General features: G+C 40.3%; 1 protein-coding gene across 4 annotated transcripts; it reads left to right on the top strand.

The window, feature by feature from the left end:
- Positions 1-8,088: 8,088 nt before the first annotated feature.
- slitrk3a (SLIT and NTRK-like family, member 3a) lies at positions 8,089-24,977 on the top strand. 4 transcript variants are annotated; one of them, XM_088381392.1, is made up of 4 exons: positions 17,901-18,321; positions 18,412-18,460; positions 18,876-18,962; positions 19,245-24,977. In XM_088381392.1, exon 4 carries the CDS (start codon positions 20,348-20,350, stop codon positions 23,228-23,230), a length of 2,883 nt encoding a protein of 960 aa, XP_088237518.1. In that variant the 5' UTR covers positions 17,901-18,321; positions 18,412-18,460; positions 18,876-18,962; positions 19,245-20,347; the 3' UTR covers positions 23,231-24,977. The 4 variants fall into 4 exon arrangements, with proteins under 4 accessions (XP_088237519.1, XP_088237521.1, XP_088237518.1 ...); XM_088381393.1 differs by lacking the exons at positions 17,901-18,321; positions 18,412-18,460 and adding an exon at positions 8,089-8,400; XM_088381395.1 differs by lacking the exons at positions 17,901-18,321; positions 18,412-18,460 and adding an exon at positions 8,089-8,400 and having other exon boundaries at positions 20,464-24,977.
- Positions 24,978-24,991: the final 14 nt, after the last annotated feature.

Here is a 24,991-nt window from a genome sequence, read left to right on the forward strand (position 1 = left end):
GGTGTAGGTATTTTTTTTGTATGTGTGAAAGAATAAGTCAGCACACACACTAAACACACGCTAAAATATAATTTACCAACATTTTCATGAACATTAAAAAACCTACAAAAAAATACCACATCACAGTCTAATTAAAGAAAGAAGGAATGGTCATGCATAGAAAAACTGCAGGCATGACAACTGAATACAACAATTAAAATAGACACAGTTGTTTCATGCCCAAACTAGGAAAGAGGGATTTCTATTGAGTAAAAAAAATAACAGCTGCCGGGGGACAGATGTCAAGATTGAGTGGTGATCAACATTTTTGACACGTTCATTAATTAGAGTCCGCTCCCACACGTCTACAGAAATGAGCATTTTCAACACAAAGGCATAGTTAAGGTGGGACGTGTTGTCAACGGCTTGACAGTGGACTTTAACAGTGATTGCCAAGACCATTGTTCAATTCAAGCAGATAAATGAGAAGTATTCACGAAAAGCAAGTGCCATTCATTATTCTCATGTTTAAACGCCTGCAATAACCCCAATTACATTATTGACTTGAAGTGATAAGGACTAATTTCCTGTGTTCGTTATAAATGTGTGATTGTCAGATACAATGCAGCATTAATTTGCCAATCAGCAATACCAGTTGATACTCTTATAGTTAGGATTATAACGAAGTGAAATTACAATGCGACTGAACCGATGATTTTCTGTCAAAATACACACTTTCTTCCTCTTTCATTTAAGCACAAGCAGCCTATAATAAAGAGAAAAACACCCGTTATTAATGAATTTTGTGTCCTTGTATTTCATTTTGGTGGACCAGCTCATGCTCACATCTCATGTGGTAGTTGCTGGCATAAGTGTCATTTAAATCTTGCATTTAATCAGAAAATTCTTGACGTGACCTGTCAAAATGCAGATTTATTTATTTGATTTGTATTTTTTGTAACAAGGTATTATATGAAAATTATCCATCTTCCCAGCCCTGATCCACTGATGATAAATATTGAAGAAAGTTGCCTCGAACCATAAAGTATAAATGTCATGCTTAACGAGTTTGAGATTATTGCAATAACAAGGCTGCTTCCACAATGGCATTATATGAAACCAAAGTTTAAAAAAAAATTATAATGGTCTGTTAATAGACAAAGAATGGACTGCGTAGCAGACGAAAATAGAGACAGAAAAACTCAGAGTGCCCCTGAGGAGAACTGAATGCCATTTTTTCTACTCATCATCCTCTTTCATTCCATCTAAATGGTATGTGTTGTGCAAGTCCGCCCATCCATCCATCCATCCATCCATCCATCCATCCATCCATCCATCCATCCATCCATCCATCCATCCATCCATCCATCCATCCATCCATCCATCCATCCATCCATCCATTTTCTATACCGCTTGTCCCCACGGGGGTCGCGGGTGCGCTGGAGCCTATCTCAGCAGTCATCGGGCAGTAGGCGGGGGACACCCTGAACCGGTTGCCAGCCGATCGCAGGACAAACAACTATCCACACTCACACCTAGGGGCAATTTGGAGTGCTCAATTGGCCTACCAAGGATGTTTTCGGGATGTGGGAGGAAACCGGAGTGCCCGGAGAAAACCCACGCGGGCACGGGGAGAACATGCAAACTCCACACAGGAAGGGTCGGAGGTGGAATCGAACCGGCACCCTCCTAACTGTGAGATGGACGTGCTAATCAGTGTGCCACCGAGCCGCCCGTTGTGCAAGTCGAATTTGGTAAAAATAGTAGATGAGCAGAAAGGAACAAATGCTGAGTCCATGAGGGGGAGTGGAAACTTTTTCTTAATGGTAATGTCATTCATCTTTCCATCGATTATCCATGCCGCTTATCCTCACGAGGGTCGGGGGAGTGCTGGATCCTATCCCAGCTGACTTTGGGCAGTAGGCAGGGGACACCCTGAATTGTTTGCGAGCCAATGGCAGAGCATACAGAGAGGAGCAACCATTCGCACTCACACTCACGCCTACCGGCAATGTGGAGAGTTCAGTCCGCCTACCATGCATGATTTGGAGGAAACTGGAGTATCAAGAGAAAACCCACAGACGTGCTAACCAGTGTTCTACTCTGCCACCGTAATTTCATTCAGTTCACCGTAATCAACGCAATGGTGACAAGATTTATCCTTGTCAGTGACGAATAATCCAGCACCAATAAGAGACGAGAGGCTTTCTCTTAAAGAGGCTCTTTAGGCTTTCTGTTCAGGTCTCGACACTGAACAGTTTCACATTTACCAATGGAGCATTTGGAACTAATTCAGTGGCGCATTCATATGGGTGGTGCGGAGAGAGTGACTGGATCTCATCTTTACTAAACACAACTTCAAGATCATGGTACTCCACAGGGCAAATTGATTGGTTCAGTGGATGGAGTGTATGGAATAGCCAAACTAGGACCAGCGGCAGTTAATACAGCAGAATGTATTCGAAATTTCAAGTTTAGGAATATTCCACGCCGACACAATGGAGCAGTGTTAGCACGTCTGCCTCACAGTTCACAGTTTGATTTCGGCTCCGGCCTTTCTTTGTGTTGTCTGCACGTTCTCCTGTGCCTTTCTTCCCACATTCCAAAAACATGCATGGTAGGGCGATTGACCACTCTTAAATTGTTCGTAGGTTTGATTGTGAGTGTGAATGGTTGTTTGATACATGCTAATATTTAAGATCTCCTTGCATATACTTTACAATAATCTAAATGGGGTAGCCTAATGGAGAAGCAGTATAGAGCAAAGGTCGATAATTCATTGTTATCAAATCTGTTTTTCCCAATTACTCCTCAACAACAATACTGTCCCCCATGCCAAGGTTCTATCTTCTATATCTTTGTCACACTTATGGCTCCATTCCAGTAATATCTTCTAATTAACAAGATAGCTGTAAAGCATTACCATTCAAGGTCATTGTTTTTTAACCTTGTCCTAAGATGAATACCCTTGTCGCTCGCTCACATTATCTCAAGTGGAAGGAAGTGGTATACGCAAACCATTTACAATGATGTACTACCAATTTAACTAACCCTAACCTTTTAAATATGTATACAGCCGGTGCATTTTGGATTTACTGATTCATCAATCACATTACCATTTAGCAAAGAATATATAATTTGGTGGTTGCCACTGGATGAGGTCGTTTCACATTTAAGCAGAATCAATGCTCACCCTCGAGACACTTCTTAATAAAATACACAGAAGAATAGTTTACAATGAACTGGCTTCTCTTTCCATCGAGGACTAAATACAGTAGGATGGTGTCAGCTACTAAAAACAGTGTGGCCTTTTTCCAGAGATGCCGAGATGTTCTCAGTCCAGCTGGGAGACAGAGGGCCTTATTTTGCTGCACTCAGTGGCCATTCATCTGATGCATTTGCAAATTGTGTTACAAAAAGTAGACTCAATTTTAGACAGCTGGTATGTGGGATTGATGACCCAAATGCGGGGAAGCAAGGAAGTGGGGCTGTGGTACAATCTTTATTTCGAACATCCAAAACAAAAAAGAAAAAACAAAACAAATAACACTCTAAAGTGCCACATATAAGTCCATACAACAAACAAACAAAAAATAAACCAACAAACAGAATAAATAAATAAATAGATAAATAATACATAAGTAAATAAATCAATAAAGAATGCTCGAAAAGGAGTAGGAGGAAGCATAGCTTTTTAGATTCCTACCCCTTTCTCACTTTGTCCATTAAACCAATGGTTCAACATATACTGTAATTCAACAACAGAACACAAGTAGACACACTTTCACACTTATTTTTCTGTTTCATTTTTACTTGTGTGTAGCCCTTTGGCACTTTTAGCCTTTGTACCCGCTAAACAACATATTTTTGTACAGTCTTTTAAACTGGTGGATATTTGGACTTTGCTTGAGTTCCTCACTTAGATTGTTCCATAGTTTGAGCCTGGTTATAGTGATACAGAAACGTTTTAAGGTTGTTCTTATGTTTAAGATTTTGAAGTTGTGATTCCCCCTTAACTTATAACCTCCCTCCCGATTCCTAAATAAATTTTGGATATTTTCTGGTAGTTGTTTTGCTTTTGCCGTATACATAATGATTGCTGTTTGATAAGATACTATGTCAGTGAATTTCAATAGTTTGGATTGTATGAAAAGTGGATTTGTGTGTTCCAAGTAGATGACTTCATAAATAGTCCTTATTGCTCTTTTCTGCAGAATGATACGTGGCTGTAGTGAAGTTGTATAGGTATTCCTCCAAACCTCAGCACAGTAATGCAAATAGGGCAAGACAAGAGAACAATAAAGTGTACGAAGTGAATGATAATCCAGTAATTCTTTTGCTTTGTATATGACTGCCATGCTTCTTGAAATTTTAGACTTTATGTTTTTGATGTGTGGCTTCCAACTCAGCCTGTCATCTATTATAACCCCAAGAAATTTGTTCAATCAAAAATATTTCATTTAAATGAAACAAAAACAGCAACATGAAGTGCTCCAAAAGGGAGAGTTCTTGACAAAGTTCAAACAAAAGATGACTGTGATAAAAAGTCACAACAAAAAGGATTCTAACAGTGAGCTGTGGCAACAAAGCAGGGCAAGGCAAGGGTTCGAGGACTATGGATCTGATCACTAGGAAAAACTAAAGGAACAGTAAGTCAAAACTATGGGCATCAAAGTACCACGATAACTAGAAAAATACATTTAGACATGGCTTGGACAAGGCGGTACATCGGACAGAGGACAATTGACAATGACCCAACAAAGAAAAGTATAATTCGATTCATGAGAGTGCTTTAACTGACCCAAAATGGCATTGAAACTGCAATGTGAATTCCATGGCAAGTATAAAACCAATTTATTTCACCCAAAGAAGAGCTTTATCTTTTGTTAGAACACAAACTATGCCTTTCTCATTTTTATCTTGGTAAATCATTTTAAATTCACATACAATACAGTTCACGGTAACAGTTTTTTTTTTTTTTTACAGAAATTAAAGTGCCAACAAATTTCTTCTTCCTTGTTTTCTGATCACGAAATACAGTGAACTGTTGATTTTATTCGGGTTTTCAGATGTTGTTAAAATCTTAATTTAAGAGTCAGCAACTACATACAACCCTGCTTGGGGAAAAAGGATGTTGCTTATTCATACAACGCACGCTCCTGCTTTCATCCCCACATCCAAGCACCCCCACTCTCCATTACTCCTCTCAATGCAGTGCTTTTGCCAAGCGCCTTAGCGTTGAGCTGCTCTCCTTTCAATACCGCTGATTAAAAATGTCGGATGCATCAACACGACTAAGCAGATTACAGATTTAGTTTCCCGAAGCAAAGGTTTCTACTAGGGTAAAAAGTGAGCAATATTAGAGCACATATAGGACCAATTCTACTGCAGTATGTCACTTTTAGTTGTAAAGTATATACTTCTGTTTACATTTTTCTCAGTAATTCTGAATCAATTTACTGAATGAAAAAGTGCAGGTTTGTAAACCAACACACAAAATCCAAGTGGTAGGTGCTGTTAATTTGTTGTTGTTTTTGTCCTGTACCAATGTGTTGTTAAAACAAATCCAGTATTAATTCATATTCAGACCTATGGAAGTCACCAAAATTTGTCGGGTTGATGATATACTGTTGATGCAGTGAGCTCAGTAAAATGTTAACAGATGAGATTATTTTCCCAAATTGTTCCGCCCTAATGTGATACATGGTGGCATATTATTGTTGTCTATAATTGCCCTGCGATTGAGTGGCAACTAGTTTAGGGTGTTCCTCACCTCTCACCTAAAGTCATCTGGGACCTGCTCCAGCTTACCCGTGATCCTAATGAGAAAAGGTTTGTATTGGAATTTTTTGTCTTTATGCTAACATGACACATTATCCAATTGTGAACCTTGTTAAAAAATGAATAAATAAATAAATAAATAAATAAATAAATAAATAAATAAATAAATAAACCTCTGCGCATACAATGCAGGATACAATTTATGAATAAATTCCATGAATCATACTGCTGGATATTCATCGATCAACTAAATGTTTTATTTTAACATGTAGTACCCATGTGTACCAATAACTGCGGTCTCGAGAGGAATCTTGACGAAAGAGATAGTCTGAACGTTCAGTATTCAGTGTTGTGAGATTATACTGTTTTCCAACATTCTTGTATGCAGAAAACCGTATCACATGTCCTATATTGATCAAGCTGTACAATGTTTTTGGTTTGAGCTCCATTAATTGTTGGACATTGCAATGAACCCTAGCTGATTTGTAAGCGGGGAAGCTTCGAATGGAGTAGGCCTGTGGTTGCCATGCATGAACAAAAAACAGATCATGAACTTGTTTCTGAGCTGCCCCGAACTTGTTCGGGTTAGAGACTGACTTCGGCACGACAGGATTATTCTGCTGCAGAATGATGGCACAGACAATGAACCTCTTTCACATCCTGCCAGAAAGTGTCTCATCCTCTTTGCAAGACCAATGACTTTTTAGGCAAATGTTTTGACAAGACAAAGCCCTGAATAAAAACTGACAGAACAGTGCAGTGTTTTCACACTTTAATAAGCAAAAAAATCTCCTGCAGTAGTCTTATCTCACACAACCTCAAAATACTAGCCTAATTGAGGCAAATTGTCTCATTGTAGAATGAGACATCTGAATAAACCGGGAAGTGAAAAAGTGGAAGCACAGTATACACCTTAGCTATTGGCCTGGCTCATTAAGACTAATAATGATTATAATGACATGAAATGGGTATTCATGTAACTTAATTCCAAAATTAACAGACATGTTGCTCAGTATATAAATGAATACACAGCTAATGGGGTATAATGAAGAATTATTACTGAACCTTTGTAAATACAGCACGTATTTTACAGTCCTTAAACTTGGGTGAGGTTGTAAAGTTGTAAGTTTGTACTCGATCTTAGCAGTGATCCAATAAAGTATCTGGTGAGTTAACAATTAACAATCCACATGGTATTAGATTACATTCACCCTCAACCAAAGTTGATGCACACGTTAAAGTGCTGGTGTACAATGCCATACCGAGGATTCCCATCACTCACGTCAGCAGATGTCAGAAACTGATGTGATGGAGGCTTAATGAAAGAGAGAAATAACCCGAACAGATGAATTTCCCTAATAAAGTCATACCCTTGAACTCACACATGCATGGCTGTACATCCTCTTCCCCAGAGGGATTTTCTCATTCTTTTGAAGAACATGAGACATACTGATTATCATGTCACACAGCAAGCTCACCTATAGAATTCACCCTGCTTTCTCTTTGTCCTTGTACCGGCATGTCTATTGTGTGGCAGAATCAAAGCAAAGTGAATGACAAACTTGAATGTCACCCCCCCTCTCTCTCATTGATGTTGTTAATGGTGAAACAATCAAATGTGGAATATGCTGAATGTTCTCTAAGTTAGGATTATTTAAAAGTATACATAAAAGAAAAATAAATCACCACCCCACATAGTCAATTCGAGGTGACAACTAACAAAAGCACAATATGAAAATTATTCTTCTCATCTGCATACCTTACTTATCTTGCTTGGTAGCATCTCCTCAAGTGTCAGGGTGGTGATGGGGGGATAATAAATTTAACAGGAAAAATAAAACAATTGAAAACACTTTGAAACAAAGTGATTCAGTTTAAATAAAATATGTGGGATTTTCAGGCTGGATTTACTCCTAAAATCTGATTGTAACCATCTTTGACGTAACTTTTTGATCACGTTTTGCCATGCTGGGCTTTTGATGTGAAAAACCGTGTCTGTGTAATAACGGATTAGATTTGTGTGGATCATCATGGCTAAATCCTGCTTGGAGCTCTAATGGCCGTTCTGGACTGGGTACTGCAGTGTCCAATTACAAGACCCCTACAAGTGCTAATCATGCCTCTCAACAGGTGAAGTCAGTTTGCAGGATGACAATGCCCCAAAAAGATTTTCATGAGTGTGCCATTGTTTGTTTGCATGCATGCAGCCCATTTTAATGGAGTCTTATTTTCCTCAGGACATTGGTTCTGGTTGTTTGAGAATCACTCATATTTCACATCATATAACAAGGCTTAGTTTAGGACAGCAAGCTGGGCTGGTGTGGAAAACCCAACTATTTATGCTCCAAGTTGGGGGCACGCCCCACTCCGATAAATGATATCATCTGGGATGTAGGGGAACAAACTGGCTTGAAAGTGACAGCAGTACCAATGCCAATAGAAAGCTGAGCTCAAAGTACACAACTTACAGGCTTTGTCAGCTTGCCAGATAAATTTGTTCGGTCTTGAACCGGTTGAGTCGCCACACTAAGAGTCTGACACCAACCAAACCCCTCTTGATCATTGTGTGCTGCTGTCACAGGTTGTAGGGGAGGCAGAACAAAAAAGAAAAGAAGCAACAGGGAACCGGTTTACGTCTGGGTGAGTAGAAGCAGCTATTAAAACATGCATGTTTTTCATGATTTTTCTGTCAACGTTATTATCAAAGCCCCTTCCCCTTGCTTCTTCAACTAGCACAGAACACAGACACGCATTTCCCACTGGTTAGACCAAAAAAAAACAGAGGCAATATGAGTCATTTAATAATATTTGAAAACCTGTGAGTATGTGTTTGAGCCCATATTGAAGACCTTATTTAATCATCGTGGACTCAATTTCACAGAAAACACTAATGAATAATACTATCAGTGGTGGGGTCAGGGCCAGCAAGGCTTTTTTTCCTGGTAAACACTACAAGAAGCACTGCCAAGTTAAATTGTAAAATTTGCTCCATGAAATGGTATTCATTTATCCTCAACAGTCAAGTTACTTCATTTTGTGACTTTTATCTTGGCTGCACTGTTTCTTGTACAAGTATGTGGATGTTTTTGTTCGATTACATTTATCATATTAATATTATTTGCTTAGAGGCTTCAGAATCAGAAGTGCTGGTCAATGTTACATTTTATCAGCAATGGGACTGTTTCTGACATCAATAAGTTTTCAAAGGGTCAGCTAGCTGGGCCATAAAACTATTACTTTTTTCATCTTCTGAGTAGATGTTTCGAGCAATGTTCAAGTCTTGCCTCAGATCATCAATAGAATTTAGGTTTGGACTTTAACTGGGCCATTCCAACACATGTGTATTCTTCAAATCTGTCTCTTGAACTTCACCAAGATGTGACTGATGAGGTTTTAGCCCACCAGCAATATTTACATGAAAGTTGTGTCATTCTAAACTTACATGGTAGTGTCTCTGCTGGTCAACTTAATAAAGTTTAGTATAGTTTTAGACAAGTTCTCCCAGCACCTAGTCAGATCCTTTAAAGCCACGATTCTGGGTTGTTAGTCTGCCGTACGTCGTGTCATTTTTGTTATTTTCTCCGTCCATCACGCTGTCTGTTTGACTTTGTTGCAGACCTGCAACAAAGCCGAAAGAGCACACATAATCCACACAATCTACTGGCAAAGTGCTGCAGCTCAAATTGCCATTTACTCTCCTCGTCCCTGGAGATTGGATTCTTAGCCTCATGTTCAAGAGTGCAAGAGCAGGAAGAGTGCTTTGAATATAAAAGCAACTACTGGTTCTTGTAGAACAAATTTACTAAGTTAAATTGAAATATGGAGACATACAGCAACCATGGGACAAACTGAAATGTGATCTGCACATACTGTACAATTTGTTCAACATCATTGCGGTAATACTCCAGGCCTGGCCAAACCTGGCAATGTGGACGTGCCAAATCAAATTCAACATTTTAGGCGGTTTAATTTTTTTTCTTAATATTGAATACAGAGAGCAGTAATTCACTGATGCAATTTCATCCATTTCTATAGGCCAGGGGTCTCAAACTCATTTTTTTCATGAGCCACATTGTAGTCATAGCTTCTTTCGGAGGGCCATTATGACTGTCAACCCAAATAAATGTATATTTATAGTATATATACAGTAAAAGCTACAAAACAAACTGACAAATAACTCATTTTCAAATCAGACGAGTAAAAACTGGTCAAATATTTTTAAAAAAAAGATATAATTAAAAGTGAAGACAATTTGCAATTCTAGTCATGACACAAATTTGATGGACAATTTGTCTTCGCGGGCCACATAAAATGATGTGGCGGGCTGGATCTGGCCCCCGGGCCTTGAGTTTGACACCTGTGCTATAGGCTATTGTGTCCTCATTTGAGTATGAGTTGAGCCGAAGCCTATCACTGTCTGGCTTTGGGGAAAATGTGGAATTCACACTGAACTCGTTACCAGTCAGTTATATTGTCCCAGTAGTAGCAAGAAACACAATGAATGCTAGAAACTGTTTTGCCATCTGAACTGTCTTTTGGAAATGCTCAATGTGTTGCTGACGTTCAAGTTCTGAAAAGGCTTGTTTGTCCTGTTTGTGCATAAATGATTTTTGAAGCACCTGGACAAGCTTTTCATTCGCACAGATTCTCCCACGGAGACCTCTGACACACATATAGTATGTAAACTATGAATGAAGTTACTTGTATACTAGTCAAATAAATGTGGAAATCATTGAACATGAAGTTTTCTCATAACTTGTGAATGCATCATAATTTTTGGAAAAGATAAAGCCCACTTTTGAGTTTGAAAATGCCTCACACTTTGAATGATAGATTGTTTTCTGTTCTGTGTAAAATAAATCCAGTAGAATTATTTTAATCTGAACACAGCGGTTCTGACTGAATTCATGTTTCAAGGTCTTTCAGTAAATAAGAAATGTAAGTCTTCATCAATTAGTTTCTGTCATAAATGTGTATCACACAATTAGGTAATGTTTTGCTATTTGCCAATGTATGGTATAAAAGCAATCAAATTAATATGAAATTAATGATGTCTATAAGGAAGCCATATTTCCTGGATGACAAAGAGGACATGCTGGTCAGTGTATGAAAAGGAACCATACACTTTTATTTGGTCAGCGAGTACTGAAGGCTGCTTTTCACCAAAACACCAAAATCTGGGCTGCGATGTAGCTGCAATATGGAGTTGAATACATATTACCACTAAAGCACAAATGGAGAGATTTACGTACGTCAGTGGAAAGATAACATCACTGCCTCCAACAAGCACACAAGTGAAAATGGTTGTCTTTATGTTTGTGTGGTTGTACTTTGGAATTAAACAACTATCCTTGACCTTATACAAACTCTACAAGGTCTGTTGACTGTGACATATTGCAAAACATTGGAATGCTCGATAAAGCAAAAGTCCTTGTCTCTTTCTTATTTACTCTCTGAGCAAGGCATAATTTTTTTTTAAAAAGTTATTGTAAGCAGCGTCAGGCATCCCAGTCAGTCCATCATACATGGCCGTCCAACTCATCTTACAAAGTGACAACAAAAATCCATCACATTTTCACTGGCAAGAAAGAATGACTGGTTGGTGAAGCCAACAAATAATTTTTCACTTGTATTGATGATCCATTTGCAACAAAAGCCTCAAGTGAGCTTGGTTGATCCTTGATATATCGTTTTTTTATACAATATTCTGCTGATACAAATGTCACATTCAATCCAAACGTTGGTTCTGAAGAGAAATTACACACTTCAAGGGATAAAATATTTAAAAACACCAATCAAGTTTCCATATACAGCTTCTTGCCAAGTGAAGGGCTGCGACACGAAACCACATGAACCAAAATATTGGGACAAAGAAAGAGAATGTGTATCGCGATACCCCATGCAGTGTAATCACTTCCACTTTTATGGGGAACTTTTTTAAAATATTTCAAAATGTTTGTCCAGTTATTCAGAAAAGGCAAAAGCAGAAAGGTCAGGGGTCACTGTTGTTGGATAATGACACCTGACACACAATTTACTGTAAGCTACGTTTAATTAATCCTAAGGGTGAAGCATTGCTCAATGGAATTGGACTTGTTTGGCTTTTCTTCGCAGAGCTCAAAACAAACTGACATTTTATACGTTTGCCTGTTTATGTTTATTTTGCTGCTGGTATGTTATTTTTATCCTTGTAGATCAGTCCAGAAATGTCCAAAGCCTAAACTACTTTTGCCTCAGAGAGGTCATATAGTTGACCCAGTTCTTCCTGTTCATTCCCCTTTATGAAGAACTGGAGTCCGAGTGAAATTTTACAACCGAGGGACTAAAAAAAAAGACACCACAAACAGACTCATAGAATTCACTGTTCATGATAGGAGTCTTTTTTTATCATTTCTCCCTCGTCTTATTACTCGCCTATTCCCTGCTCTTTTCGCTGTATCATGATCATGTTCGCTTTGGGAACCTCTATTTAGCTTGTCATTTCACCCTGATATTTACTCTTCAGTTGCTATTATTAAACTGAAACTGTGGAGGGTTTCTTTTTCTGGACCTGGATTCGACACCTCTGCTTCCAGTGTGATCAATTTCAACCGCAATCTAATGAGGATGCAACTTTTTGGTTATTGTGGTTTGGCAATGTCCCTCAAAAACAGGAAAGTACGTTTTTTTAATGTTTCTTTGAAGGATCACCCCATTAAATTGTAAACTATGTTCATAGCTAAGGGAAAGATAATTAATGATGTTTCTAAGGGTCCATGACTAACTTCACCTAGATAACTGTAATGCATCAAGGCTGTACTTGCACTGCAACATTTTGAGGTCTGCAAATGTGTTCTGTAGTGTCACGTGTCTTGCCTTTTGTTTGCATTTTAGAGCTCAGTGGATTAATTGTCAACGCTGCAAAAAGCGAAAGAAAAAGTTCTGAAAATAGTTAATAATTACTCCAGTGATCTCTCCATATGAAGCCCCGAAAACATTTTCAAATGATTTATCCAGTACAAACATGGCTCCATTTACCTCAGATGTCTCACCTTGACATTAGTTGACATCACTTTAAATTTCCAAAGCATTACGATTCTTTTGTTCTCATAAGTGCATGTGAGCATATTTGATGTTTTCCAGACCTCACCATGATACTTATCCTGTCATCCTCATCCTTCTATTTATTCTGTTGTAACTTTACCATGAAAAAAAAACTGATGAGCCAGCAACCTATAGTTCCTGCTTGCCACACATACATATGTCTCCTGGGAAGAAAACAGTCTGTTGAAATGAGGTCTCCGAGCACTCGTGGCATGGGTATTTTTGCTCAGACAGTTTGAGGCTAGGAAAGCAGAAATGGCTTTAGGCTAAAATCATAGACATGACCATGTGTGTGTGAGCATGTTCCACATGGGCTATCGGCAAGATCACCATCGCTGGCAAAAACATGCAGCAAGATTGCCCCGGAGATAAACAAAGCTTGTACACATGCAGGGTGCGGACACATTGTCTATGATGTATTAACAGGACAGTCCTTGTGGTTAGGATTACTGTACCCAATATTGAAGTGCCGGAAATTAAACAATGAAAATAAATGAAATATAAAGAAAATTGAAGATTAAGTTTAATCTTCGTAAACGAATAACAGTCTCTTCAAAAATCGCCCAAACTGAAATAATTAAAGAAACATACAAATAATATGACATTTATGTCCTCATCCATTCAATTAACTAAAGCACAGGTGTCAAACTCAAGGCCCGGGGGCCAGATACGGCCCGCCACATCATTTTATGTGGCCCGTGAAGACAAATTGTGCATCAAATTCGTGTGTCATAACTAGAATTGCAAATTCTCTTCACTTTTGATAATATCTTTTTTTTTAATATTTGACCAGTTTTTACTTGTCTGATTTGAAAACGAGTTATTTGTCAGTTTGTTTTGTAGCTTTTACTGTATATAATATGAGGTGCTCATACATTTATTTGGGTTAACAGTCATAATGGCCCTCCGAAAGAAGCTATGACCAATGCAGCCCGCGAAAAAAATTAGTTTGACACCCCTGAACGAAAGATAAAAAAGTTATTTATAATTTATTTATAGTTCATTTATTTTGCAGTGTCTGTGGCCCTTTCGAATTGTTTAAATCCACTAGAAACCATTTCAAGCTGCAATACGTCCAGTGCAAACAACGACTGTTCACACTGAAATGTTTGAGTAAATGTATTGTTTGTTCGCTACCTATATAGCAAGGTCCGCTAAACTACTATACTACTAAAAAAAAATCAGACCTGGCATAGTGTTCAAACTGCTCATGATACGCATATGAAATGTTGCTGTATGACTTTGACCTTATTAAACTAATACATAAGATATCTATTTAAATAAAAAACATTGCTTGAACATGTGTGTCTGTGCCGGTGTGAACTCAGTCTTGTGAAGGATGAAATGCAGAAATGTCAACTAGAACCCAACTGAATCATTAAACCTTGAGCTTCGAATAATGCAAGACACTCAAAGCAATTTTTTTTTCTTCTGCTTTTATATTCCATACTTTTAACTCTAAGACCACTCCTGAGGTATAGAGGAAATCTACTGTGATGGAGCAGTGCTACTGAGACAATGATCTGGCTTTCAAATTTTCAATGCCAGTGTGTATTTTCAGGAGGTCAATAGATAAAAGAAAGTGCCGTCTCGCTCATTTCTTATCTTTGGTTGCTCTTTTGTCCAAGACCCCATTCACCAAGTGGCTTAACACTTCTCTTCCTTCACATAAAATTTACATTTACAAGACACCAGTGATGTACTATGCAAAATTAAATTGCTATTGACTTTAATATCGGAACGCAATGCATTGTCCTGGTGAACATAAAACATGTAATTAATGTTTAACTTTCCCAGCTGTGCAGCGTTTATATTCGCGAGGCTCAAACGAAGTGACACACTATGCACATGAACATGTTTCTTTGTACATTGTGCAAAGTTTTGGTATTTAATTTTCATGGGTATTTTTTTTTTTTTTGAGTCACATATGTCGTGATGTATTTTTGTTAAGAAATTCTGACAGAATATTGTCAATATCGTAGATATGAAATTGTTTGCGGGCCACAATCGTCACAATATTGAATCGTGACTTGCACTATCGTCCCACCTCTGATTGTCACATTCTCCCTCTGCCTCGTGTTCTTTTCACACAGGGCAGATCATTATTTTCATTGTGATCCAGGCTAAAAATTCAAGGCCAGGTCATGCAAGGACGATTTAGAAAGATCATGCAGCAACTAATACAGTTCTCGGCTTTCTTCCAATGCTTCAGGAGGCCTGGCTTGCCATGTCTTGCAGCTGTCAGTCATGATGTCATAGACATTCTTTGTTTTGAACGGTGAATGGAATAATGAAAAAGCACATGCTTCTCATTAATGAAATCCTGTCATGCTTTTAATGATTCATAGCAGATAGGGACTAGCCACAGACTAAGCAGCGATGAAACTGACATACACAACTCCTCTTCCTGTTTCACTCTTTTTCGCGTAGGCTTCTGGCTTTCTTCCACAAATTCAGTTAGAATTGACCACATCGACAGGTAGGAAAGTAAGGCGATCATCAGGTAGAGAGAGCAGACAGCTGCTTCTGTGGAGTGGCAGCCAGACCAGGAGGTAAACAAGAACATTCAGACATTGTGACTCCGATACAGTCAAGCTGACTGTCCGCTTGATAACAAGAAGCGGAAAACTTTTAATGGAGACCATTACAAGTTTAAATGGAAGGGTCTTTAGTCCATCTCCTGGAGCAATTTTATTATCAGTGCAGAACTATGCAAGCATTGCGACTACCAGTAATTTGTACATCTGTCTCTGTCTCAAACAATCTATGCCATAGAAATAACAGAGGGACGGTTTTCAGCACAGTTGACATTTTACGGTGCTACATTTCATGTTAAGGTTCCATCTATGTTGTTTTCAATATATTTTGGTCGCCATGGTGACAGAGATGAGCCTTAATATTACTGCACCTAAGATGCCCTGAAAAGTTCAATTAACACCTGCTTTGTTCAAGTAGACACTTAGTATTTCACACATAATGCACACTAGGGAGTTAGGGTGCGTATGCCTACTGAAGAAAAAAAGGAGAAAACCCGCAAAGACCCAGTCGATTTACATTCCAACGCTTACATGAGGTCAAATGTTTGCTGGAGTGAGTGAAAGAATGAGATCAGTGTTTTGAAAAAGTTGTACTCTGTGGGATCCTTGTTTCATGCTGGAATCGTAACTGTTCCAGCCAGTATTTCTTCACTCCGTGGAGCCCGCTGTGGATCAAAGTGGAATAAAAAAAAACAAGATGAGATAAAGAATGCAACAATGAAGGTTGCTCATCAGAGCCCATTCAGGTTATTAATTTTCATCACAATGTCATCACAAAACGGCTGTGACAGTCCAACTGCTTAATTTTCTTCTGGTATTTTGAACTGATACTTGTATGTCCATTTTCCGCAACGGCTGCCAAAATAACAAAATGCCACAGTCTTTATAATTAGCTGTAACATTTCGGGTCACAAGTTCTTCATTGTGACAAATGTCAACCTACAGTATATACAACATGTTCACTGTGTTGAATGAATGTTTTTGAGTGACCTCATGTCATTCTGTGTGACATTAGCTGTCAGACCGAAGGAGTGAACGATGGCTTTTCATAAAGAAGAATGTCAGTTTTTGTCGACCAGCAGCTGCTCACAAATGCTTCTCTGAAATATCACGTCCGCTGCCCGTCTTCTCGGGTGGGCTGAAGGGAACCATCAAACCAGCTGGGTGTTGCCCCAAAATTCATTGGATGTTTGACCTCAATGATCATATAATTTTATGCTCTTTTCTATCTTGGGACTTCAGAGATTTTCCCAGCTCTTAGCCGGAAAAGAGCAGCCACTTTTTGGACAATGACATGGCATAAAAAAAGACGTAACTAGAGAGAGAGTTACTTGCGGTTGGATATTGATTGATTGAAACCTTATACGACAGCAAAATATGCGGAACAGCAGTGACATGGAGTAACGTGAACTGGGAGGCATTAACGACAATGACAACAAATTTGAAGAGATGTTTCATATCCATGGCCTTGTTTTAGAGAAGTCTTTGATATTGTGGCAACACAATGGTTTGTGCTGTGCCAGCCTAAAAGCCACCAGCTCATGGTGGTAAAAAATATCCATCTAGTCTTAAAGAAAAGATCATCAGGTCATTTGTAATTTTGTAGATATTATAAGCTCAGCATTTTTTATTGTTCAGTTCACGTACTTGCCAAGCTATGAATATAAATTTTGATAGTGATTTTATTTTTTTCTTAATGACACAAGAGGGAAATTATTTTGTGTGCAGATAAGTTTTGTATTTTGTTGTTCCAGGTTATCAAAATTGATACTGACAATGAAACATAATTTGTTCTTTTTACTTTTGTAGTTTAATGCATCTCATCTCTTTTTTACTTAGTCAATGAGTTGACTCAGTAGCCTAACCACTTCTACTTTTACCAGGGTCTTTTTTGTTGTCAAAGAAAATATCTGTAATTCTACATCAGCACAAATGTGAGCACCGACGTAATTTGCGTGTCGAGGGATACACGATACCACGTTTGTCTTTGCAGAGCTGGTTGAGGTGACGTTGTCTCAGTCTGTGCTTTGGCTCCCGTTGGTGCTGCTGCTACTGCTGCCAAAGAACGGACGCGTGTTGCCCGCTGCAGGCGAGACGCGGGAAGGCAAGCAGATCGGGAAAGGGGGAGGGGGGAGGGGGGGGCACAGAGTGTGAATCCGCCTCTCCCTTCTTGCTTTAAATAGTCGTGATCACCTGCTGTCGTCATCACAGAGGAGTTGGGTGATTTTAGATGGAATGCCAAACTACCTAATATCTATTCTCAGAAGTAAAATAAACAGAACAATGTCTTTTTCCACTTCAAATGACATACACAGGTCTGCCAGTCTCACTCACACCTATATCACATTATCTTTAGTTCTTTGGCGTGGTGCACGAAAACATCTTCTCACCCAAGATTCCAAATGGTTTCCATCATTCTTTCCCCCTCCTTCTCCTCTTCCTCCTCCTCTCTTTCACTCTCTATCTCTCTTCTCTGCGTCTCTCACCCTTTCCCTCCCTCCACCTCTCCGACTCGCTCAGTCCCTCCTCATCACTCCTGTGACGCACGACAGCAGGCATTTTTTGGACGCGTGGAAAAGAAAGCGAGGCAGCTTGCGGGGGGCAAATGAAACTAAATAAAGGCAGCCGAGCAATCCGTCTACATTCCTGCTGCGTATTGCTCCAACCGTAACGAGGGCACGGTCCTGAGGAGAGTATTGTCACCCGGCTGCGCAGTCGTCGAGCGCGCTCACCCGGGAGGCGGCGGAGGAGGAGGAGGAGGAGGAGGAAGAGGCAGGACGGGCTGGACTCGAGGACTTGCATTTTAAGCACACGCAGGAGAGTGGGAAGAAGAAGGGGAGAGAGTCAGAGTCACCGGAGAGCGAGGGAGAGATTTCACATTCCTCTCACGTCTTCATCTCTCCTCTTCCTCCTCTCCTTTAGCCTCAGCCACGGGGAGAGGGTAAGGAGATAGAAAGCGGGAGATGGGGAAGAAAGAGAGCGAAAACTAACAATCAAAGTATTGTTCCCCCGTTTTTTCTTTTTGTTTTAGTACTGCTATTATATCCCCCAATGCTTCCCAGCTGCAGCACAAACCTAAGGTGAGTTGGCTGATTGTATGCTGTAAATGGGTGTGCAGTTGTCACGTACGCATCTGTGTTAACTTTAACATGATGGTGGAATAGTCGTGTTCTTTTCAGCACGTCAGCCACGGCCAAATGTTGCTGCATTATGCTTGGCATCTCTTTCCACGAGCGCGATGCTCTCTGCTAGATTGAACTCAGTGCTTTCAGTTAAAGAGAAGATTTGGCAGGGCTAATGCAAATACCTTTTGTTGCATTCTAATATAAAGTATTTAGCATTTTCAACTGAAGTGCGTTTGACTTTGAATCAATGCCACATTCTCTTCTACTCCAAGTCGATCCCTACTCTGCATTCCATATCTGCTCCGTCTATTTGCTCTCCAACGCTTTTTTCACCTCCACTTCTGGTTCTGTTTTTTTTTCTCCCCCGCAGCCCGGCATCGGACAGTGTGCAGGACGTTGCGGGCCACAACAGAACACGCCGCAGGAGGATGAAGAAGTGGCAATCCCTCTAAACTAAGTATGTATACCAATTCCACTTTATTGAAATGATTTAAAATTAACAAATAAATAAATTGCATTTTATTTAATAAACATACAAATATTAAAAAAAGGATGGAAATCGAGGAATCATAAGATATCACACAATAATGATATTGAATGACTTTTATTTTGTTATTTTTGGGTGCCTTTTCCAAGGAATACGTCCTAACAATTTTCTCTTCATTCGCTGCTTTCACTGGAGGTTTCCCTCTTTTGCCTTTATTCGTTCTTTATTCTTTCTTTTTGCTCTTTAAATCAGAACCGCGGACAGCGGATTTGTTCCGCCAAAGACTTCACTGGATTTCAGCACCCACGGTTGAACGGACAGTTCCCGGAGTCGATGTGTGCGTCATTGAATGGAACATTACTTCTGTGCTGAACTTTGATTTTTAAACCAGTTACTAAGACGACAGATTAAAATAACAATAATAATAATTTTATTTTGGATAATGCTCAAAATATCAGTATGTTACTTTTAACCCCAAATCATTTTGTTTCCTCAAGCATGAGTCGTCCTGAAAATGTAGCTGAAATCCTACTCAGACTTCTCACCTAAACGCAAATGCCGTCAATGAGGGCAGAGAAAAACCGCGCGCATGATGTGTGCGTGTATGTGTGTGCGTGTGTGTTGGTGTGCGGCATTATTTGCATTTTTAACAACCAATAAAAGGTTGTATTTTAACCTCTAAAATAATGTTAATTTTGCATTCATTTTTTTAGTCTGATCATCCATGCTGAAACCATTTTATTTTTCTATTATATTTTTTTATTTTGTAGTTTGTTTCCAGTTTTGTCTTAATTTTAATCCTATATTTCGTATTTGTTTTATTCTATTTGTTAGATTAGTTTTATTTTTCTTATTTAATTAATACGCCTCTATGCATGTCTCATATGTACTCATGGACAGTCATACTATATCTGGGATTTATTCAAAAAATGCTCAATATTTAAGTTCGTTCAGCACTCTCGGTCTGCAGTGTATCTTTCACTGCTCTCATTACTTAAGAAGGTGACTGAGTCTCCTGTTATGTAATAAATACACCAGGGGGACGGTGTCTCCTCTTGCTGCTAACCTCACCCACCTGCTGTTGCCATTGTTTATTCATAGCGATAAGCATCTCTGAGGTGATTTATTACAACCTTAGCAGCATATCTGCTGTATTATAAATGGACCTGGGTCTGCTCGGTGATGCTAACGCTATGGGAGATTTGTTTCTCTCGCATGGATATCGCATCCCCGTTCCAAGTCTACTCAGCTCACTTTGTTTGAAGTACCCGTGGCAACATATCAAGAAGTCTCCTGTGTTATTGTATCATTTGGTGGAGTTCATTTGCAAGCGCTTTTCCATTTCACCATGACAAATGCGCGCCTATTCTTGCCACGTCCCACACCGCGAACTTTATTTTTTCAGATTTGTGTGTGTTTGTGTATTACTTTCTACCCCCCTTTTCATTCTCCCTCATTCTCTCTGTTGCAGTGCTGTGAAGTGGCTCTCTTTCTGGAGTCCAGACTTCACCCATCTGGTGTCAGCGAGGATGCTGTGGGTTACCTTGCTGAGCACCATAGCCTTAGGATGGACCACCCCGATCCCATTACTGGAGGACTCGGAGGAGATCGATGAGCCGTGCTTCGAGCCCTGCTACTGCGAAGTCAAAGAGGGCATCTTCCACGTGCACTGTGACAGCAAAGGATTTACAAATGTGAGCCAGATTGCTCAGATATGGAGCCGGCCATTCAAACTCAACCTGCAGAGAAACTCTATGAGGAAGCTCTACTTTAACAGCTTTCTCCATCTAAACAACGCCATTTCCATAAATCTGGGTAATAACGCCTTGCAAGATATCCACGCTGGAGCATTCAACGGCTTGGGAATACTCAAACGGCTTTTCTTGCACGAGAACAAACTTGAAATTTTCCGGAACGACACATTCCTCGGACTGGAAAGTTTAGAGTATCTCCAAGCAGACTACAATGTTATCAAAAGGATTGAAAGTGGTGCATTCAGGCACCTACACAAATTGAGAGTACTTATACTAAATGACAATCTGATTCCACTGCTCCCCAATTATCTCTTCCGGTCTGTTTCGCTAACACATTTGGACCTTAGGGGGAACAGACTAAAGACGTTGCCCTATAAAGGGACGTTGGAGTACGTTGGACGGAGCTTAATGGAAATTCAGCTGGAGGAGAATCCTTGGAACTGTGTGTGTGAGATTGTCCAGCTAAAGACTTGGCTGGAGAGAATTCCTTATACTGCTCTGGTAGGCGAAATAACATGCGAGTACCCGTTCCATTTACATGGAAAAGACCTACGGGAAATCAAGCGCAATGAGCTGTGCCCTTTGCTCTCCGATTCTGAGATTGAGGCCAAACTGGGAATTCCACGCATCCCATTCAACAATGACAACACGTGGCCGACCAAACCATCCTCCATGCTCTCCTCCTTTCACAACACCGCATCCTCTGCAATAAAGCCCACAAAACGACCTCGTCCCACCAAGAACCCCCCAACACCGCGTAGTATTTACCCAGGCATCAACCAGCCCCCCATTGCCGGCTATCAGACGAGACCTCCAATCCCGATAATTTGTCCCGCCGGATGTATTTGCAACCTTCACATCACTGACTTGGGCCTAACAGTGAACTGTAAGGAGAAAGGCTTTCACAACATCTCTGACCTTTTGCCGAGGCCGCTCAATGCCAAGAAATTATATCTCAGCGGGAACCTAATACAGAAAATTTACCGCTCTGATTTCTGGAACTTTTCAAGTTTGGATTTATTGCATTTAGGCAACAACCGGATATCTTATGTGCAGGAGGGCGCTTTCATCAACCTGCCAAACTTAAAAAGCTTATACCTGAATGGCAATGACATCGAAAGGCTCACCCCCGGGATGTTTCGAGGTCTCCAGATGCTGAGCCTACTCTACTTTGAGTATAATGTTATACGAGAGATACAACCAAACGCCTTTTCCCTGATGCCCAACCTGCAGCTGGTTTTTCTCAATGACAACTTGCTGCGCTCCCTCCCCGATGACGTCTTCGCTGGCACCAACCTCGCTCGCCTCAACCTACGCAACAATTATTTCCTTTCCCTACCTGTGCGTGGAGTCCTGGAGCACCTGACCTCTATTGTCCAAGTTGACCTTCATCAGAACCCCTGGGAGTGCTCCTGCGATATCATCCCTCTCAAACAATGGGTGGAAAAGCTCTCCTCTGTCATTGTGGTTGGAGACGTCATCTGCAAGACGCCAGAGTTTGCCTTTGGGAAGGATTTGCGTTCATTAGAGGTTGAAGTACTTTGTCCTGAACTTAAATATTCCTCAGGCTCCTTACCCGCTCAGCCTGGTGGGGATGACCTCACCACCAGGAGTACTGGAATGGGGGAGGCAGCTGGAAGAGATGCAGTTCCGCTGTCCGTCCTCATCCTCAGCCTCCTCATCCTCTTCATCTCTGCTGTGTTTGTAGCAGCCGGGCTGTTTGCCTTTGTTCTTCGTCGGAGGAAGAAGCTGCCCTTCAGGAAGCGTTCTGAGGTGGATCTGACAGGGATCCAGATGCAATGCAGGATTTTTGAGGATGCGCCAAGGCAGAGCAGCGCCGGCAACTCGAATACACTGGAGAAGCCAACCCCCAGCTTGCACACACACACTCATCCCAGTCACTCACATTCCCACGGCCATGTTTATGATTACATCCCACATCCTGTGACTCAGATGTGTAACAACCCCATCTATAAGCCCCGAGAGGGGGAGATAGCAGCACCGTCAGATGAAGACAGAGGGCAGTTTTCAGCCAAGAAAGACAATGGCAGCAGCAGTAGCAGCAACAACTATCGAACCTTGTTAGAGAAAGAAAGAGAGTGGAGCCTGGCTATTTCCAACTCTCAACTCAACACCATCGTCGGTGTCAACCACACCACAGCCGACTTTGCAGGACTTCATGAGAACGGTGGACTCTGCCCCACGGTCATTGACAGTCAAAGGCCCACGCCTACCGTCGGTTTCGTGGACTGCCTTTACGGGACCGCTTCCAAAATCAAGGACATGCACGTGGCACATGCACACCCACCTGGCATGCAGTACCCAGATTTGCAACAGGACGCTCGGCTGAAGGAGACTTTGCTTTTCACGGCGGGGAAAGGCTGCTACCCCGAACCGTCCCAAAGCGATTACCTGGAGTTAAGGGCCAAACTCCAAACCAAGCCGGATTACCTCGAAGTGTTGGAAAAATCGTATCGGTTTTAACATTTGTAGCTCAGAGGAGAAAGGCCTGACATGATCACTTTGTTATCCTTAAAACACAACCACCCAAAACCAATATTAGAAGAAAGTCAATCTGAACAAGGCAGCATGATATGAAATAAAACATATTACAGTGCCGCCTAAATCTTTACGGAGGAGAGGTTGTTCTCAGATGTTTCAATCAAGTGCCTTTTTTTTCAGAGTAGCCAGCAATGTCAGCATCTGTTATTTTTATAATATAAATATATCTACTTGCTGAGAGGAGTGCATTAGAGGACTAAGAGAGGCACGAGGGAATAAAAAAATATACACCACAATCCTGAAATCCTTTGTTTATGGAATTCCCTCGACACACGGGAGCAGGACGTCTCCCTGAATTGAAGGGTTATTCTCTGCTTCTTTTACCCCTCACTAGGATGTACAAAGACCCGGAGGCCATGCACATTAAGGCTATGGGAAATCAGTGGAAGATGGATAAAACAAATATGAATACGAACTGCCGTTTGCTGCATGCACTCACTGAAGTGCAGGAAGTGAGGGGTGTGGGGTAGCGTTGAGGCGGTTGCAAATCATCACATTGTGAACAAAGATACTGCAACGTATTAACAGTTCAGTGTTCTATTTAATTTTTATATCTTATGACTATGGTTGTTCCCATTAATTAGGACTTCTGTCTCTATCAGGGTGCTTCTCATAAAGGATGCGCCAATGAGGCACGGATGGTAAAACATTTGTGAATATTATTATCAGACAACGCTCAAGTTTTTCTGGATATTTCCATGCACTTTGTTAAACCTCCACTCTCCACACAATTGCCTCTGGATCCCCCCCCCCCTCCTTGTCCTCGCCCCATCATCACCCACTAACAGCTTTGTAGGAGGCACTTTTAATGTTTTCTCTCTCACACAAAGATTTGAAGAAAAAAATGTGCATATATTTATTCTGTAATTTCAGTGAAGACTTTAATTGTAAAGGTAATGTTAAATCAATGTACAGTGATTATGCGTCTGGTATAGCCTTCTTAATAAAAAGAAACTTCAAACAGATGTCAGGAGACGTTGAGGTGCGTTGGGGAATACTGGTCTGTGTTATTGTTCACCTGTGGTGAAAGTAGAATCTTAAACTAGATTTGGGTTCAGGAGAATTCAGTAAAAATTAATTCGAACTGAATGGTTTTCTAGCAAAACGGCAGTCAATTTAAAAAAATATTACAGAGTCACCTTTGCTTTTCTTCTTGTTTACTTTGGCACAAAATCCTACTGAATTAAGGCTCCTGCGGTACTGAAGGAAAAAAAAATGTTTCATATTTTTGGGGTTGGTTGATCACATTTATTTCAATACTACACTGGTCTTTCTACGTGTTTAATTTTCTTGGGGAAAAAGCAAAATGATGCCTAAACTAAATATACGTACGTGTGGCAATTGGCAGTGTTCGGTTTTCAATGATGTAACCTGTCAAAGAATGGGTGAGCTGGAGTGTTAAGAAGCTATCTACGTATCTATCAATCTATATGTAATTGCGCTAATGCCCCAAAACTAGCAGTGTTGTTTTAGTCCACTGGAGGACAACACGAAAATGATTTGCCTCCGAGAGTAGATTCAGAATTACGAATTCTATTTGCTTTCTTGTTATTTTAGTACATAATAAATTTCAATAACCCCCCAAAGAAAAAAAAAAACTGCTTGTTATATTGTCTATTCAAAATGTTCCGGTAAGGTCAAAATTGGCAGAATAAACAAGTTAAAGCTGTTTCGTCTATTATG

Source organism: Syngnathus floridae, chromosome 7 (genome assembly GCF_059516105.1).
Source record: "Syngnathus floridae isolate MCC-2025c chromosome 7, RoL_Sflo_1.0, whole genome shotgun sequence".
Lineage (NCBI taxonomy): Eukaryota > Metazoa > Chordata > Actinopteri > Syngnathiformes > Syngnathidae > Syngnathus > Syngnathus floridae.

Excerpts from the sequence above, each read along its gene's own strand:
- slitrk3a (XM_088381393.1), top strand. The coding sequence starts at position 20,348 with ATGCGCGCCTATTCTTGCCACGTCCCACACCGCGAACTTTATTTTTTC.